This window comes from Macrosteles quadrilineatus, unplaced genomic scaffold (assembly GCF_028750875.1).
Source record: "Macrosteles quadrilineatus isolate MER2022 unplaced genomic scaffold, UCM_ALF_1.0 Scaffold_1__1_contigs__length_201487025, whole genome shotgun sequence".
In the NCBI taxonomy this organism is placed as follows: domain Eukaryota; kingdom Metazoa; phylum Arthropoda; class Insecta; order Hemiptera; family Cicadellidae; genus Macrosteles; species Macrosteles quadrilineatus.
In genome coordinates this window covers 98,865,453-98,884,627 of record NW_026542594.1, presented here as the reverse complement: position 1 = coordinate 98,884,627, position 19,175 = coordinate 98,865,453, and the positions used below count along the sequence as shown (strand labels likewise).

Here is a 19,175-nt window from a genome sequence, read left to right as displayed (position 1 = left end):
ATTATCTAGGCCCATCTTCTACTGTGAAAAATAGTTGACGCAGGTAGCTCTAATAACCACCAGTAAAAAAAACCAACATATTAGTTAGCCTACATACATAACTATTTTGTATAGATTTTTAGGTCAGGAAAGGGACTTGGCATCATAATTATAGTTCATAGGCTATATTATAAGTCAAACAAACTATGAACACCATGTTCACAGGCAGCTTCCAGTATGATGACCATTGCCGCATCTGCCACCGGGTTGGAGATTTACTCTGCTGTGAAACTTGCCCTGCAGTGTTTCATTTGGAGTGTGTTGACCCTCCGCTGGTTGACGTTCCTCAAGAGGATTGGCAGTGCAACCTGTGTAAAGCACACAAGGTATAGCAGCAATTCAATTCAATTATTTAAGACAGTGATGCACACTTTAGTGCATATTTTAAGCTGATTATAAACAATAGACAAGAATTATTTATTGATTTGAGCCTTCCCGAGCTCTTGTCGTAGGGTCTATCCATATCAAGTGATCCAACAGGGGTTGCTTGACCATTTTTAAATAAATAATATTTTTATCCTAGATACCTCTATCAATTCTGGGTTCAAAAGTGATTTTACATTTTTTTATCTCTTTTGTTACTTCTATGGCGGCTGTTTTTGTTTTGCGGAACACGCAAATGTTTGCTCATGTAAGGGTTTGCATTAACTTGCATAACTCGGTAACCATGAACACTAGAGTGATGAAACAAAAAGCATTTTAATCTGGAAGAAACAGCCTAAATATTATTATCAGTACATATTTATTTAAATGTGAATCAAAAACAGTTTTCAACCCATCTCAACATTTCATAAGAAAACGGAAAAAACTTCTTCTTTTGAAGGCGTATTACCGTTGGAACGAATAAAATCTCAGACTAGATTTTTTGTGTGTGTAGCAACTCGGTAGAACTGTTTGTATTTCAAATATCAACCCTAAGACTTAATTCCTTTAAAAGTTATAATTTTTAAAAAATTGAAATTTTTTGAAAAATTTAAATTTTGAGTCTCAATATCTGTGTTGGGACAAAGTTTAAAAATCTGAAATTTTTACCAAAAACCCCTCTTATGGTTGTTATATTGCTGTATGAATTTCATCTTTGAGATTTACTCGCAAAAAATCGCAAAAAACACATTTAAGCTCGGCCAACGCCCCTAGTACTGTAGGTAGCTTAAAGATTAATTTATAGGTATAGGTAATTAAATTTCTGGTCTTTGTGAAAAAAAACTTTTATCAGATTATTTTCATTCAGGTTTACACAAGTTTTTTTTCAATAAATATTATTAGCTTATTTAGGAGTTTGTTGTAGTGTTGAGTGATTTCTTCATATGTTATGAAAATGAGTTATTTTGTTATGAAATTTTGTGTTTTGTGACTCATTTACGACTTCCTGTGGGGACTTTAAGACTGTAACAGATCCCACAGAATATGATTTATTCCTTTACAAAATACCATAATAAACACTTTTTATTTATGTTACGGGTTACATTAAATCTGAATGGAAAATCAATTATAAGACCTCAAAATAAATAGAATTGACTAAACTTAAAATTCAGCAGGATTTTATTTATTTTTAGTACCGTACATATCATTTGTACTTTGGGTACAAAGTTTAAGTTAAAAATCTGTTTGTACATAGATAAGTTTAGTAGATAAGTAAGTTAATAGATAAGATAAGTTTACATCAAATAAAATAATTACCTATACCTATAAGCTTATCTTTAAGCTACCTACAGTACTAGCCGCATTGGCCAAGCTTATGCGTTTTTTGCGATTTTCATGATACTGTAACTTAGCTTAAAAGTAAATCTCAAAGATGAAATTCATACAGCAGTATAACAGCCATAAGAGGGGTTTTTGGTAAAAATTTCAGATTTTTAAACTTTGTCCCAACAAAAATATTGAGACTCAAGACTTGAATTTTTTGAAAAATTTCAGTTTTTGAAAAATTATCACTTTTAAAGGAATTAAGTCTCAGGGTTGATATTTGAAAAACAAACAGTTCTACTGAGTTGCTACACTAAAAAAAAAATCAAGTCTGAGATTTTATTCGTTTCAACGGTAATACGCCTTCAAAAGTAGAAATTTTTTCGCTTTCTTATGAAATGTTGAGATGGGTTGAAAACTGTTTTTTTTTTATTCACATTTCAAAAAATATGTACTGAACATAATAAATATTTAGGCAGTTTCTTCCAGATTAAAATGCTTTTTGTTTCATCACTCTAGTGTTCATGGTTACCGAGTTATGCAAGTAAACGCAAACCCTTACATGAGAAAAAATTTGTGTTCCGCAAAACATAAATTGCCGCCGTAGAAGTAACAAAAGAGATAAAAAAAATGTAAAATCACTTTTGAACCAAGAATTGATATAGGTATCTAGGATAAAAATATTATTTATTTAAAAATGGTCAAGCAACCAATTATTTTATTTCTGGATCACTTGATATGGATAGATCCTGTGAGTCCAAAAAATAACTACAAGTATAAGCAAGATTATACAGCTTATACAGTGCTCAATTTGCGGGGAACGCGGTGGAACGGAGTTCTGGTACCTCTCTTTCGGGAAGATAAAAATATTAAAAATATAAAAATACTGTGAGTATTTGATGCATCACAAAAAAGTGCTAATTTAGCGTAGTATGTAAATGATACTTTATTGATACAGTAAATGATCCTTACATTTACTGAAGTTTTCAGTTAATACATCGGTCCATGTGACTTTCTGATTCAATTTTAATGACGAAAGGACAGTGTGGAGAGGGGCTTGAAATTCTGCAGCGTGAGGAATGAACCTACAGTAAAAGTTCAACATCCCCAAAAATCATCTAAGACCTTAGGCAATTTGTGGCAAAGGATAATTCTGAAGGGCGTCAATGCGATCAGAGACAGGACTGGTTCCGTCAGTGGTGCCTTGATAAAAAAAAAAAAAAAAAAAAAAAAAAACTACTGAGTCGTCAGTGTTAAATACAGATTTCTTCACATTTATAAGGACACCATATTCGACTAACCTCTTGAACGGAATACGAAGGTGTTCTTCGTGCTTGACAGGATCCTTTGAGAAAACAAGGATATCGTCAATGTAGGGGAAACAAAAACTGAGTCCCCTCTACGACTTCATCAATAAACCTTTGAAAAGTTTGACCAGCTTTCCTCAACCCGAAAGACATGAATGGGAACTCAAAGAGACCGAATGTGGTCGTTATTGTGGTCTTGGGCACATCTTTGTTAACCGGGATTTGCGTGTATGCCTTTACACCGCACCTAGTTGCCTAGTTTGTTTTTTGTAGAAGAATAAGTGCAAGGAGTCACACATTGGTGGCTCGTGACCCATAACGGTTATGATACAAGCAGTAGATGTCATTGTGGGGTGAGGTACTACGCTGGTTACTGGACTGGCTACAACTTTGTGATCTGAACTTACTATTTTTAAATGTCATAAAGTCGTCTGTTTTGTCATCAAACCCGGCTTTTTTTATCATATTTTCGTTATTTTATGGGGTTTTTATGGGAAAATAACATTATTTACAACAACTTTTGAACCGTAATTTTTACAGATATGGGAGTTGTACCATTTTGTTCAGAATTTAATCAGAATTTAAAGGGCTACAAAATACTAAACTTTTATCAAAATTGTTTTAGGCCATTTTGTTTGAAATCCGATTTTTCTGTTATTTTGTGGGCTTTGATGAGAAAATCAACATAAAAAAACAAAATTTCAAAAAAATGAAAAAATGCCTGGTGGTACCATAGATTAGAACCTACATACCAAATTTCGTTGAAATCGGATCACAGGTGTAGTCGCTAGCTCTTTACACATCCAGATACACAGACACACACACAATACAATATCAATACGCAGACATTACTTCGAACACTACTTTTTTAAACGGATATATCCACTCAAAACTCAAACTCAAAAATGTTGACGAAAACAATACTTTCTCCATAGGCCTATACTATGGTATAGGGGGAGAAAGTAAAAAATGGGCAAGTAACAGCTGATAAGCATGCACAAGTCCACATTTTGAAACATTTTAAATGTATTTTGTTTGTTATAATTAAAACATTGGGTGATAACAATTCCACAAAATCGGTACAGGTTTGTTTGGGGGCCCCCTTTATGTATATATACATATATAACAATTTGAATGAATAGTGTTTTTATTCTCTGGGGCCATCTACGGTAATAGATACTTCCCTGTAGGGAAATTCGCTAAAAATGATGATTGTTTTTTAGGCCTTTATAATTTTAGTGGTAATTGGGTGTTATTAAAGTAAGGGAAAAAATTAAAGCAGCAATTCTAGCCAATTAAAATTCAAACCGTGAAACATCATTACTGTCTTACACTATGACGGTACAATATTGAACGTTTGCGGTCATGGGAACATCAGACCCATGAAGTTAGCTCCCGCCAACTTGGCAAAATCCTGAATATCTCCATCAGTTATGGAAATATCATAATTCTCTTCCATGATCGCAGCAAAATATTGAACATCTCCCGTGGTCAAGAGAACATAATCTTCATCTTTCGCGATCGCGGCAACATCCTAAATATTGCATGCTGTAACGGAAACATCAACTTTGACTCTCGCGATAGCGGTAAATCCTGCATAACTCCCCCAGTTATGGCAACATCATCGTCCTCTGCCATCGTGGCAAAATCCTGAATATTTCCCTCGAAACGATATCACCCTCTTGCACGATCAAGGCAAATTCTTGAATATCTCCTGCAGTCATATAGACATTACAGTATCATTTTCTTCCGTGATGATGGCAAAATTTTAATCTCCTGCAACCATGTGGACATCATTGTTTTAAGCTCCCTCGGTCATGAAAATTTATCATGGTCATCTACGATCACGGCAAATTTCAGATAATTTCTTGCAGCCGTGTAGACATCATTATCGTCTGCCCTGGTCACGAAAATGCTATCTTCAGCGTCATCCGCAATTGTGGCAAAAGCGTGAATTTTTTAAACTTGCAGATAATTAAGTGGGGTACTGGTATTGACTCTTGACGATCGATTCTTGATACTGATACCAATATCCAAGAATCGGTACTGTGAATCGACACATCCCTATAAAATACTAATATTTTAAATTAAGTTTTATAATTTGTTATCATATTTTAGGTTGTTGGAGTGGTTGATTGTATACCTGATGTAGAGAAATCAGGCCTTTTATGTCGTCAGGAACATCTAGGCTTTGATCGCCATGGTCGCAAGTATTGGTTCCTTACTCGAAGGATATTTGTGTAAGTACAGTACATTAACAGCCTTATTTGATCATTTACCATGGAAATACTGTAAGCTATACTCTATTCCACGTTCAACCTGCATTGACAGATCTTATGGGAGATAGTAGTGCTATTAAAATTGCTGGAAACATGCTTATTGCGTTATGGGTTGTGTTTACTGTTCTCATAATCTTTGTTAGGTCATACTTTGTACATTTTACTAATTTCTGTGACTTTCAGATTTTATAAAATCTAGTGATGGGCGGATTCAAGACAATGTCGGTACCGGATCCTGATCCGGATCTTGAAAAATTCGGATCCGGATCCAGATACACACTGTCATAAGGGCGTGTTAAAAAAACGTAATTAACAGAATGCCAATTTAAATCATACTGTTTACAATTAAATTGGCAATGTTTAAAGGTTAATATATCTTATATATAGAGTAATCTCCAGTTGAGCCCATAATCCCTCATTTTTTGGGGACACTAAAACTTTTCAGAATCTTAAAATGAAACTATGTGCTAAGTTTGCACCAAAAGGGTATCTGTGTATATTTTACTATAGTTCGATCTTGAGTATGCTATATCAAGGTTTGTGCATGAAGCATCGAATTTATTTATTCATGGATCACCTCTTGTTAATCTCTTCCTTAAATTCGTTCCAGGTCCACAGTACTAAGCCAGGTATGTGAAGTTCTACAGGTAAAATACCCTGTGTCTGTGTACAAGAAGTGAAGACTATACTGTGTTCTAACATATTAGATGGGGGAGTTTTGACTTTTCATTCATCCTGTATGTACACAGAAAATCTTCTTGTACACAGACACAGGGTATTTTAACTGTTGAATATCACATACCTAGCTATCAGTACTGTGGACCTGGAACGAATTTAAGGAAGAGATAAGCAAGGGGTGATCCAGGCATAAATAAATTGGATGCTGCACGCAAAAACCACGATATAGCATACTCAAGATAGAAGGTAGGGATGTGTCGAATCCGGATCTCGAATCCACAGAATCTTAAGAAAAGATTCGGATTCGAGAATACAATTTTTTTTTAGAATAGAATTATGAGGCACTATCAGAGTACCCATCCTTCGTACATGATTGGTATATAAGTATAAAATGCTTATTGCATTATACTCAAGCTTTGCGTTTACAATGGGGGATGACACAGTTTGATAAAATTTCCTTCATTAAATTTATGGTATACATTGCCTAACCATAGAGGTTATTTTATATACAGTAACTGTGACATTGCCTGACCATAGAGGTTATTGACGTCGTAATATACAGTACTGTGACATTGACTAACCATAGAGGTTATTGACGTCGCAATATACAGTACTGTGACATTGACTAACCATAGAGATTATTGACGTCGGCAATATACAGTACTGTGACATTGACTAACCATAGAGGTTATTGACGTCGTAATATACAGTACTGTGACATTGACTAACCATAGAGGTTATTGACGTCGTAATATACAGTACTGTGACATTGACTAACCATAGAGGTTATTGACGTCATAATATACAGTACTGTGACATTGACTAACCATAGAGGTTATTGACGTCGTAATACACAGTACTGTGACATTGACCACCATAGAGGTTTTTGACGTCGGCAATATACAGTACTTTGGCATTGACATTAGTCTTCTTGTACACAGACACAGATAGTCTTCTTGTACACAGTCACAGATAGTCTTGTACATGGATACAGACAGCTTTGTTTCGCAAAAAAATCGGGAAAAATCTGAAAACATCGGATCTATCAAAACCGGATCCAGCCCAAGATCCGGAATTTTTTGGATTCGATCGGGTGCCGGTTCTAGCTCGGATCCGGCGGATCCGGTAGTCCGATATCCGGATCCGACCATCACTAATAAAATCACAAAAGTTGCAATTTCTTTTGAACTGTAATTTCAAAAACTAAACTTCAATGGAGTTTGGTGGCAGTAGGTGCCCCATCCTAATTTACATTTCATTTCATTTAATTCATTTCATATAACTTTATTCATTTAAGTACAATACATAGATACAGGAATGGTGTCAAGAGTAATTTAATAAAACTAACTAACTAAAATACTCATCATTATCATGCATGGCATAACAACATACCATCAATATTAATAGCTTTTCAGTTCAAATAAATTAAAACAAGCAGTGCAATATGAAAGTTTATACATGAAAATATCAACAGCGTTACAGCGTTGTACAGGTTTGTACACTTTTGTTTGGAGCTAAAAGAACCTAACAAATTTTTAATCAAAATTGGTCATAATTTTTTGGAAATCTGACTTTTATTTTATAAGCCTAGCTTTTTATAGAAAATATCAGGTAAGTTGCAAAAACTTTTGAACCGTAATTTTTACAGCAATTAGGGTTGCAACATTTTATTCATTCAGAGAGGACTATATAACACACTAGAGTTCAACCAAAAATTACACCTGGAGATTAGTACTGCAAGATAAATATAATATAATAGATAATAATAATACAAGATAATAGATGCTTTTTTTTTAAGGGAGAGGACGGAAAATGCTTTTACACACACAGGTAGCCAGCCTGTAGTGTGAGACTCCTGAATCTATCACTGACTACTCACTAAAAAACCTCCTCTACTCTGTTGGACACAGACCTGGAATTGTTTGTCACATTACTTCAAGTCAGGCCAACATGTGACCTAAACCCTCAGGGCTCTCACCGTTTTTGGCAAGATGAATGTGGAATGGAGTATAATTCGTAAAATCCGAATAATTCATTCAGTCAGTCTACCTTGTTAATTTGACCCTTCTAACCCACTATTGACCCTCTTAGGGATGGATTAGGTTATACTCGGTTAGATTTTCTGTGCTTACATCTTGGTCAAAATTAAGTTCAATATAATATTTTGAATAAGATAACATTTTGTTTAAAAATAAATTGCTTCATAGATGTATGATGTTTTTTATGTTATAAAATGCTACTGTTAAAAGTTAATTTAATAGACAGAAATGAATAGAACACTTAGATTAAAGACACTTTCATGATGTAATGTATTGGTCAAACCTATTTAGAGATAATCATTAACAACAGAAAACAATATGTAAAACAAAAACATTTTAATTCTCATAAGTAAGTCGAAGAGTACTAAATATAATAAACATAGTTCAATAGTTATTATATCCAACACTCCCCCTACTCAAGGCTTCCTTAGAGACTTCAAAGGATCTTTTTAGCCAGTCCAATTTGCTCTATTAAAACCTTTAACCTTGGTCCAAGAAGAGATTTTGTAAACAAATCAGCTAGTTAGCTTGTGTCAATTTTCTTCACTTCAAGGTTTCCTGCTGTCACTTGTTCTGGAATGAAAAAGTGTTTTATTACAATGTGTTTGGTTCTTCTATGATGTTCTGGATTATGTGCTAGACCTGTAGCGGCTTCATTGTCTACATTATCATCTTCAATACTTATTATCAGGACAGAAAATTCACAGAAAATTTCCGCGGTCACAGAAAATTCATCGCCCGCGATCACGGCAAAATCATGAACATTACCTGCTGCCATGTAGACGTCATCGTCGTCTCCTGCAGTCACAATAATAATAATAATAATAAATCTTTATTGTCATTTGGTAATATAAAAATTACAATAGACAAGGTCACATTTGTTACATAAATAGCCTAGGCTAACAGAAAATTTTTAAATAAAGTTAAATGAATCTTAAAAGAATAAAGCATCAGTAATAATAAAAAAACTTTGAAATTAACAGGGAAAAAACCATAACAAAAACAAAGAATAATCAAGACTGCTTGGCCTCACATTTAAGAGTTGAAAAATTTACATTCTGCAAAAACTCCTCGACTGAATAAATACCCCCGCTGCAGCAAACCTGCAGACTAAGCGAATTTCCATTTGCCTGATTGGATTTACACTAAAATTTCTACTTAAAAATATAACATTTATTTCCTATTTAAATAGAATTAGTTTAACAAGTACTTAGGTTTGCTGCATCAGGGAGGGTAAAACTGTTTTTTTTTGTTGTAAAATGTTAATAGTTAGTAACAAATAAAAACATTTTCCACATTTGATCAAAATATGTTCATAAACAAGCAAACTACAACAGTTAGTTTACTTGTTCTCCATAAGAATAACATGGCAATTTTAAATTTAGACTACATTTTTTTTAAATTTTCTCCGTAACCATTAGGTGCATAATAACACTTCAATATACTAAATTATTTGTTTTTTTTTAAGCTCTACAAAATGGTTTGGAAAGAAATTGCAAAATTTTATGTTTTTTGGGTAAAAAATGTGAAAAACCTATTTTTACCCCATAAAACCCCCCGTAAACCCCCGTTCCCATAGTCCAATCATGCTGGTTCGCGAACTCGTTTGAATAAATGTAGGCTTACACGTTTATACCAAATTTCATCAAAATCGGATCATTTTTGCTCGAGCTAACGGACATATATATATATATATATATATATATATATATATATATATGAATTTGAAAGGATGGTGTTTTTGGCCTCTAGGGACCTCAAAACGAAAAAAAAATCGGTCCCAAGTCCAGGTCTTACCATGAGTACTACGGTAATAGCATATTCCCTATATGGGAAATTCGCTAAAAGCACGACTTGTAAGCCAATCTGATAATTTTGACCTATACAAATGGAATGATTTCCTGATTTCTAAAATATATTGGAAGTTTATTCAATAGTTTTATTTGCAAACATTTATAACTTTTGATAAATTTTGTTAGCCTGGCTTGAGGAATATATAAATCTTTTGATTGTCTGGTGATATACCCATGGATTGAGTTGCAAGGAACAAATTTATTTAGATTCTCTTTACTTTAACGGAAACTAAATTGTTAAAAATGAAAATATTATAGAGTGTCATGATTCTATTTTCAGCAAAAAATGCTTTGCAACTAACCCTATCTGGAATTCCAAACATAATTCTGAGAACCTTCTTTTGCCATGTAAAGACCCGGTGAGCTCCTGAGCTATTACCCCACAGTATATTGCCATACAGCAAGTGTGAGTGAAATAAACTGTGGTAAACAATTAGAAGTGTTGGTTTAGAAACACAATTTTTTAGTTTTCTTATCAAACAACATACTCTTGACAATTTTTAAATGATATTATTGGTATGTATTTCCCAAGTGAGTTTTGAGTCTATGGATATTCCAAGTAGTTTTAACAGAAACTGCATTGTCTGTTTCAAGATTACGCAAAGCAAAACAAATTTGTTCTGTTTTATCATGCTTTATTTCAAGAAAATTACTTTCAAACCACAGCTTACCTAATTCAATGGCGTTTTCTATACTTTGGTTTGCAGAGTGAAAGTTGTCAGCTGATGAAATGAAGGTTGTGTCGTCAGCATATAAAATTGTTTTGTAAGGTATAGAGTTAGGCAAATCATTAATAAAGAGGATAAACAAAAAAAAACATCATTGTAGTCGTCCGCGATCGCGGCAAAATCATTAACATCTTCCTTGGCCGTGTAGACATCATCATCGTCATCCGCGACCGCGGTAAACTCATGAACATCATCCGCGGCTGTATAGATATCATCATCATTTTCCTTAAGCGTGGCAAACTCATGAACATCTCCCGCAGCCATGTAAACATCATTGACTCCCGCGGTCACGGTAACGTGATCTTCGTAGTCCGGGATCGCGGCAAAATCATGAACATCTGCGGCCATGTAGACATAATCATCATCGTCTTTCGTGGTTATGGAAACGTGATCATCGTCCTGCGCGATCACGGCAAAATCATGAAAATCTTCTGCGGCCGTGTAGACATCATTGAATCCCGCAGTCACGGAAACATTATCATCGTTGTCCCCAATCACAGCAAAATAATGATCATTTTCCATGGACGTGGAAACCTCATCATCATCTCCTGCGATCATGGAAACATCATCGTCGTCAGCGGTCGTGGCAAACTCATGAACATCATCTGCGGCCGTGTAGATATCGTCATCATTTTCCGTGAGCGTGGCAAACTCATGAACATCTCCCGCAGCCATGTAGACATCATTGACCCTCGCGGTCACAGAAATGTCATCTTCGTCGTCCGGGATCGAGGGTAAATCATGAACATCTCTGCAGCCATGTAGACATAATCATCATCGTCTTTTGTGGTCATGAAAATGTGATCATCGTCCTGTGCGATCGCGGCAAAATAATGAATATTTCCCATGACCGTGGAAACCTCATCATCATCTCCCGCGATCACGGAAACATCATCGTCGTCCGCGTTTGCGGTAAAATCTCATCATGAACTTCTTCATCAAAGTGTAGACAGCATCGTAGTCTTGCACGTTCCCGGCAACAGTGGTAATTTCCCGATCGATTCTCATTATAAATATGGCCCTTCCCTCAAAAAATTCACAATGTGGCCCTAAAAGAATATAAGGTTGGATACCTCTGGTCTATACTTTAGTGTGCCTTTCGTATTGCTGACTTCAGTAAAAACATTAAATTTGAGGTCTCATGATCCGTCATTGATCAAATCTGCAAATAACTAAGTAATTGAGATGATAGTAATCAATGGTTATGTTTGCATTTATAGGGAGAGTGAGGATGGAGATGCTTGGTATTACTCGACACCTGCTCAGCTTGATGAGTTATTGGAGACATTGGACCCAAAAGAATATGAAGCACAGCTCTGTCGGGAAATAAGTGATTTCAAGGATGAAATCATCAGACAAATGGAGCTAACTGAGAAAATAACTAACCAGCACAAGGGAAATAAAAAGTCTTATTTGGAAACTGAGAACAGTGAGTCTTCTAATTTGATTCAACAATCAGTTTAACTTATTTAATATCATAGCTGTTTGTACACAATATATATCATTAATGAGGAATTCAGTAGAACAACTAAACCCTCATGGGGATTATTAAATAAGACTTTAAGGTTGACTTCTTATTGAGGTTTGCAATAACATTCGTGATTAGGGGTAAAATAATTTCTATGGAATTTGAAAATGACACTTGTTATCAAGGTTGATTTGTTATCGAAATTCTACTGTACAAACATTCGATAAAACTGTAAGCCGCACACCTATCAACCACTTACAAAAGGTCCTGATGAGAAATTTCCCAATATCATACTAGTTTTTCAGCAAACCCTCTCCTCTTTTTTCTTGTAGTATTAGAAAGTCCAAAAGGTTCGCTAGAAACTATTGAAACAAACCAGTGCATTGTGACAAAAATATCCAGAAGAATAAAATTGCATTCACAAAACAGGCTAGACCTAGACCTACCCCTAGAACCAGCTATAATCAAATTTCTTTCCTGGCATGCTCAGAAGTAGCCGATGAAATCCAGGGGTCAATACCAAAATTGGTCCACGGTTTTAACTTATTATTTTAATTTAATAGAAAGGTTCAGAGCTCTAGAAGGGCTCAGTGCAGACACACTGCGATTTTGATTCTTTGAAATCGATTCTTGATTCCGATTACATTGATGCTTGATTCCGATTCCTTCGATATTACAATGAAATTTATTAGAACAAATTTTTAATAGAGGCGAACTTGTAAAAAGTTTGATATTATTATGTCAGAAACATTTCCCGTGTAGACATCGAATGTAGACATCGAATGTAGACATCGTTGTCTTGTGCGATTGCGACATTTGCGGTAATTTTTGATTGCGCTTACGAGTCAGGTATCGAGATCAGAATCGACTTTAAGTGGTCCATTTTCGATTCAGATTCTAAAGCCGAGAATCAGTGGAATTGAGAATCGACTTTAGGAATCAAATCAAATCATCCCCAATTGTAAATTGTTTAAAAATAAATACATATAATTTTAGGTTAGTGATCCCCTATTTTTTATTAAGTTTATTAAGTTTACCACAGTTGGGCGTTTCAGAAATATTTATGTCAAATAAAACAGTGACTACAGTAACTTTATTATTTATAAAACATTCAATTATTTAACTAAAAGAATAGATATTAAACAACATTTTTACTTTTAGACAATCTAATCAAACTACAAAAAGAACGAATAGAAAGGAAAATTAAGGAAGAAGAGGAGAAAAAGAGACAAGAAGAAGAAGAAAAGAAAGAAAAAGAAAGGAAGGAAGAAGAAGAAAAGAAAAGAGTAGAAGAAGATAAAAAAGAAAAAGAAAGACAAGATGTTGAAGACATGGTGAGACAGATGCATGAAGAGTCTGCTGGGTTTCCTGGGGACCCAGATAACATTGGAGATCTTACTGTTGTGAGTTCATACTGGCTAACAATCTAAATATACTAGTAAATTAGTATACATCTAGTAAATATACTTTAGTACTTTAGATGTATACTAATTTACTAGTATATATACTAAATATACTAAAAATACTAATAGTATCCTTGATTATATTAAAGAGTCAATGTAGGGTCAAGTCTAATTATTCATAAGTAATGTAATTGTACATGAATAGTGCTACATACAAGTTATATAAACTAAGATATAACTCATCCCTTTCTTGTTACTGAATATGCAAAACCAGCCACTCACCTATGCACTTAACTCAGCGGAGCGAGCGAAGCTCTTTGAGATCGGAACTTATGCAAACTATGTAATCAGATAACTCAATAACGGCTGAACACATTATAGCCAAACTTCCCAGAGTTATTTAAACAAACAGTGAGCATGTTTGTACAACAACAAATTTCAATTTGATAATGTCTGTACCTATTAAAACTAATCTAAAATTTTTAACATTGGTCATATGGGTTGCTATGATGGTTACCAATTAACAAAACAACGTAAATGTAAATAAAGAGACTAATGACATTTGGTTATGACAAACCATCTACAGTAAGCTAGCAAATTAGAAAATACAGTACAAAAGAGAACAGTCCAATTAATACCATTGATCATTGATTACTACTCTTAGGTTGTATTACTGAGAAATGGTATATATGAATGTTTAAATGTTGTTTTACCAATGGCGGAAAATATTTACTGTCTTGATTTTCAGAATGATTCGTGTTAGAAATGTTAGAATACGCTGATGTTGACTAAATGTTTTATATGAACATGAAATAATATTGATCCTTGCAAATAGGAGTTAAAAAACAATTTTAATCGGCTACTTTAACCAGCGAACACAGAATAATAACTTACTTCAGTATTATAGAACGGGCATGAACATTAATTAAGTGATACACAAGGTTTTTTCTAATCTTTGGTTTGATGTAGAAGCGATGCAAGAAGCATATAACGCCTCGGAATCGGCAAAAACTAGTAGAGTAGACGTTATAAATTTACTATTGATTTTAACAACCTTACAATATTAAGATCAAATTTTGAAAATAGGTAGACAGCTTGAAAATAATCCCGTCATACAAAGAGTATATTTTTAAAATTAATATTTGTTTGGTTACGTTCATTAATATTTAAAGTTTATTTTGGATAAAAACTGGAAACGAGACATGAATAAGTTAGTCAACTACTAACATTGTCTTTTTTGGTCAGAGAAGTTTTATCCGAGGTAAAGTTGTTGATAGGTAATTAAATATATATTACTGTTTGTATTCAAATTTTTTTCTATCGCGCTTAGTGTTTCATCAAAATTTTGGTTTGAACAGAGCAGCAAATCCTCATTTGAAGGATTCGGAGGGTGCTAGACCCGCGGCTGTCGTAGCCATATCGCATTCGCATACATAATTACTGTAAATCGACTGAATTATTCCAAGCAGTGGTTGTTTCTTTTAATTTTCCTTACTGCTATTAGTTTTGTAGCAAATATTGGTTTAAATACAGTAAAAGAAACTCTTCGTTATTGAAAATAGAACCTGCATTTATAAAGCAGGAATTCTGTAATTTAAAATATTGAAAACAGTCGCCTATCATATATAAATACATTGATTGCCTAGGCCTGTACAGAAGTAAAGTTACCATAACTATACGTGACATAGACTTGACTGCTTGGCCTTTACTGACTGAAGTCCAGTCATAACTAAGCTTACCTCTCTGATATGATATTTCTTCTACTTTCACGTAATAGAGCTCTATTTGTAAGATACATGAGATAATCTCTCCGTCTATACGTTCAAAAACCGCAAATATTATTAATGCTTTGTATCTTCCTTAGTTTACTTTAAATTTTACTCACTAAGTGTTTTTTCGTAACTTTACTCCTTGACCCCCAAAACTTATTTTTAATCTCAAAATTTGAAGGTTTTTTACCACTATTACGAGCCCCATGTTATTCTTACGGAGAATAACATTGAAAGTAGCCGACTTTGGTGTGCTCATCTGAACCGTTTAGAAACGTGCTAGAGACTTGAAATTTAATAGTATTGCAGTATGGTATCTTACATTAACGGTGAATTTTGCAAAAGTCCCATTTTCAAATTTTAACCCCTCCAAATATCTAAAATGGCGGACCTCTGAAAACGACAAAACAGGTTTTTTTGTAACGGCCATTGCTCGAAAACGGTAAGAGCTAGAAAAGATTTGAAAGAATTTTCATGGGCAGGAATTAAATTTCCTACAAGACGCTACTATGAATTTTTAGAAAATCGCACTCCTTCACCTTAAAAAAAACGCCATATTTTCAAAATTTGGTAAATTTTTTTCAAATTTTTAGCGGTTTTCGCTACTTTTCCCAACCTAAGTAAATTAGTTTTGCAAATATTATTAATGCTTTGTATTTTCCTTACTGTACTTAAAATTTTAATAATTTAATGTTTTTTCGTAACTATACTCCTTGACCCCCAAAACTGAGGTTTAATGTCAAAATTTGAAAGTTTTTACGAGCCCCATGTTATTCTTATGGAGAATAACATTGAAATTTAATGACTTTGGTATGGTCATCAGAATCGTTTAGAAATATGCTAGAGACTTGAAATTTGGTAGTATTGTAGTACGGGATCCTTAGTTAATGGTTAAATTTGCAAAAATCCCATTTTCAAATTTTAACTCCCAAAAAATCCAAAATTGCGGAAAACTAAAAACGACAAAACACATTTTTTAAACGGCTATAACTCAAAAATGATAAGAGCTAGCAAAGATTTGAAAGAATTTTCATGGTCAGGAATTACATTTTCTACAAACCACTCTTAGGTAGGGATAGACGGGTCCCGAAATTTCGGGAAAAAAATATTCCCGATATTCGGGACGGGATTACATTTGCTTCGGGAATTTTTCGGGACGGGATTTGGTCCGATCGTCGGCGATTTTGCCGCTTCGCGCGCGACGATAACGCCGCTATCGCGAGAGATGTTCCGCGAACGCAGGAGGCGAAGTCATTTCGACGATCGCGCCGTGACCACGGAGTCATACCGACGATCCCGCCGAAACCGCGAGTCATACCGACGATCGCGCTTTGACCGCGAAGTCATACCAACGATCGCGACGTGACCGCGAAGTCATACCGACGATCACCCCGTGACCGCGGAGTCATAACGACGATCACGCCGTGAGCGTGAGTCATACCGACAATCACCCCGTCACCACGGAGTCATACCGACGATCGTCCTGTGACCGCAGTCATACCGACCATCATGCCGTGATCATGAGTCATACCGTCGTGGGGATCGCGACGTGACCGCGGAGTCATACCGACGATCCCGCCGATACCGCGAGTCATACTGACGATTGCCCTGTGACCCCGGAGTCGTACAGATGATCACGCCGTGACCGCGAGTCATACCGACGATCACCCCGTGACCGCAGAGTCATACCGGGACTTTTGCAAAATTCACCGTTAATGTAAGATACCATACTGCAATACTATTAAATTTCAAGTCTCTAGCACGTTTCTAAACGGTTCAGATGAGCACACCAAAGTCGGCTACTTTCAATGTTATTCTCCGTAAGAATAACATGGGGTTCGTAATAGTGGTAAAAAACCTTCAAATTTTGAGATTAAAAATAAGTTTTGGGGGTCAAGGAGTAAAGTTACGAAAAAACACTTAGTGAGTAAAATTTAAAGTAAACTAAGGAAGATACAAAGCATTAATAATATTTGCAAAAAAAAAATGTTATTTAGGTATAAAAAAATAGCGAAAACCGGTAAAAATTTGAAAGAAATTTACTAAGTTTTGAAAGTAGGGCGTTTTTTGAAGCTGAAGGAGTGCGATTTTCGGAAAACGCCTAAGAGGGTTTTGTAGAAAATTCTTTCAAATCTTTTCTAGCTCTTACCGTTTTCGAGCTATAGCCCTTTGAAAAAAACGTGTTTTGTCGTTTTCAGAGGCCCACCATTTTGGATTATGGGGGTGGTTAAAATTTGAAAATGGGACTTTTACAAATTTCCCCGTTAATTTAAGATCCTATACTACGATACTACCAAATTTTAAGGCTCTATCATGTTTCTAAACGGTACAAATGAGTACACCAAAGTCGGTAACTGTCAATGCCATTATTTTATACATATATTATACATATGCTATTACTATTCAATGCCCCATAAGATTTTGGGATGGTTAAAATTTGAAAATGTAACTTTTCACAATTTTCCTGGGGGTTTGGGCCCAAAACCTACAAGTGTGCCAAATTTCAACTCCCTAGCTCCTCTAGAAGTGCTGAAACATTAGTATCTTCCGTGAGTGAGTTACATATGCGAGTGTATAGTATTTAGATACAGTAGACTCCCTCTTATCTGGACACCTTTTAACCGGACATCGGTTTAACCGGACTACACTCAGGGGAAATGACATCTCTTTAACCGGACAATTTTTATCAGCACATCCGTTTAACCGGACTAGATCGACAGGAAGTGGGCGATACTGAAACGACTGTTCTCATGGGAAAGATTTGAGACCAGTGATCTAAATTCAATGCTCTTCTAATTTAAGTCAAATAGTATATACAGTACACATTTAAACGGTCTGTTTTAACAATTTTTTGGGACGTTGGTTTAACCGGAAAACCCGTTATCCGGACTGGCCTCGGTCCCGAGGAGTCCGGATAAGAGGGAGTCTACTGTATATATATATATATATATATATATATATATATATATATATATATATGAATTTGAGCGGATGGTGTTTTTGGTCTCTAGGGACCTTCACTTGTTTCCACCATCTCTGTTTTGGTCTTCCTCGAAATCGCCTTCCAACCGTGTTGCCATAGAATACTTCTCAGTCTGCATTCTTCACCTCTTTTCATATTCACCTATCATGTGACCCCTCATTTTAAAGGGTTTATCAAGAGAAATTGAATGGTGCAAACTAGAGGTCAATATCGAACCAGTAATCAAAATGGCAGCCATTGTAATTTAAGATGAGCATGCAAGATAAAGTCTGGACACCCCCAGTTAACTTTGAAAATTTAATATTTTAATACTGACCAAAAGGTGAATTCTCTTTTTTTATAAAGGTATGCTGAGATTAGTTTTCTTGCTATAACCTGTTAAAAAGCTAATGGGGGATATTTAAAAATGACAGCCATTTTGATTAGGGGTGCGATATTGATCTCTAGTTTGCGCCATTTAGTTTGTCTTGAGAAACCCTTTAAAATGAGGGGTCACATGATAGGTGTCTGTATTTGAATTTGGGGGCCGGGTACAAGTTCTAACTTAAATGAAAAAGTGCATTTTTAAATGTTGTAAACATGTACAGAGTTTGGTTTTCCCACTGCCACACGTTATAAAGTTAACTGGGGGTGTCCAGACTTTATCTTGCATGCTCATCTTAAATTAAAATGGCTGCCATTTCGATTAGGGGTGTGATATTGACCTCTGGTTTGCGCCATTTAATTTCTCTTGATAAACCCTTTAAAATGAGGGGTCACATGATTGGTAGCCTATTTACATTTGAAAATTTGGAGCTGCCCCCAAAATAGCCTACCCCATTTTGGGGCTAGGGCAAACTTGTAACTTTGATGAAAAAGTAAGTGCAATTTCTTATGTTGTAAATATGTGCCGAGTTTGGTTTTCCTACTACAATGCATTAAAAAGTTAACTGGCGGGTTCCAG

General features: G+C 35.1%; 1 protein-coding gene across 1 annotated transcript in view; it reads left to right on the top strand.

The window, feature by feature from the left end:
• The window catches only part of LOC128994296 (nucleosome-remodeling factor subunit NURF301), a 164,464-nt gene that overhangs the window by 15,451 nt on the left and 129,838 nt on the right, over positions 1 to 19,175 (top strand). The window contains exons 2-5 of the mRNA XM_054418767.1: positions 205 to 365; positions 5,151 to 5,272; positions 11,830 to 12,038; positions 13,239 to 13,480. Of these exons, the coding sequence (XP_054274742.1) occupies positions 205 to 365; positions 5,151 to 5,272; positions 11,830 to 12,038; positions 13,239 to 13,480 (734 nt within the window). The remainder of the gene's footprint in view (positions 1 to 204; positions 366 to 5,150; positions 5,273 to 11,829; positions 12,039 to 13,238; positions 13,481 to 19,175) is intronic.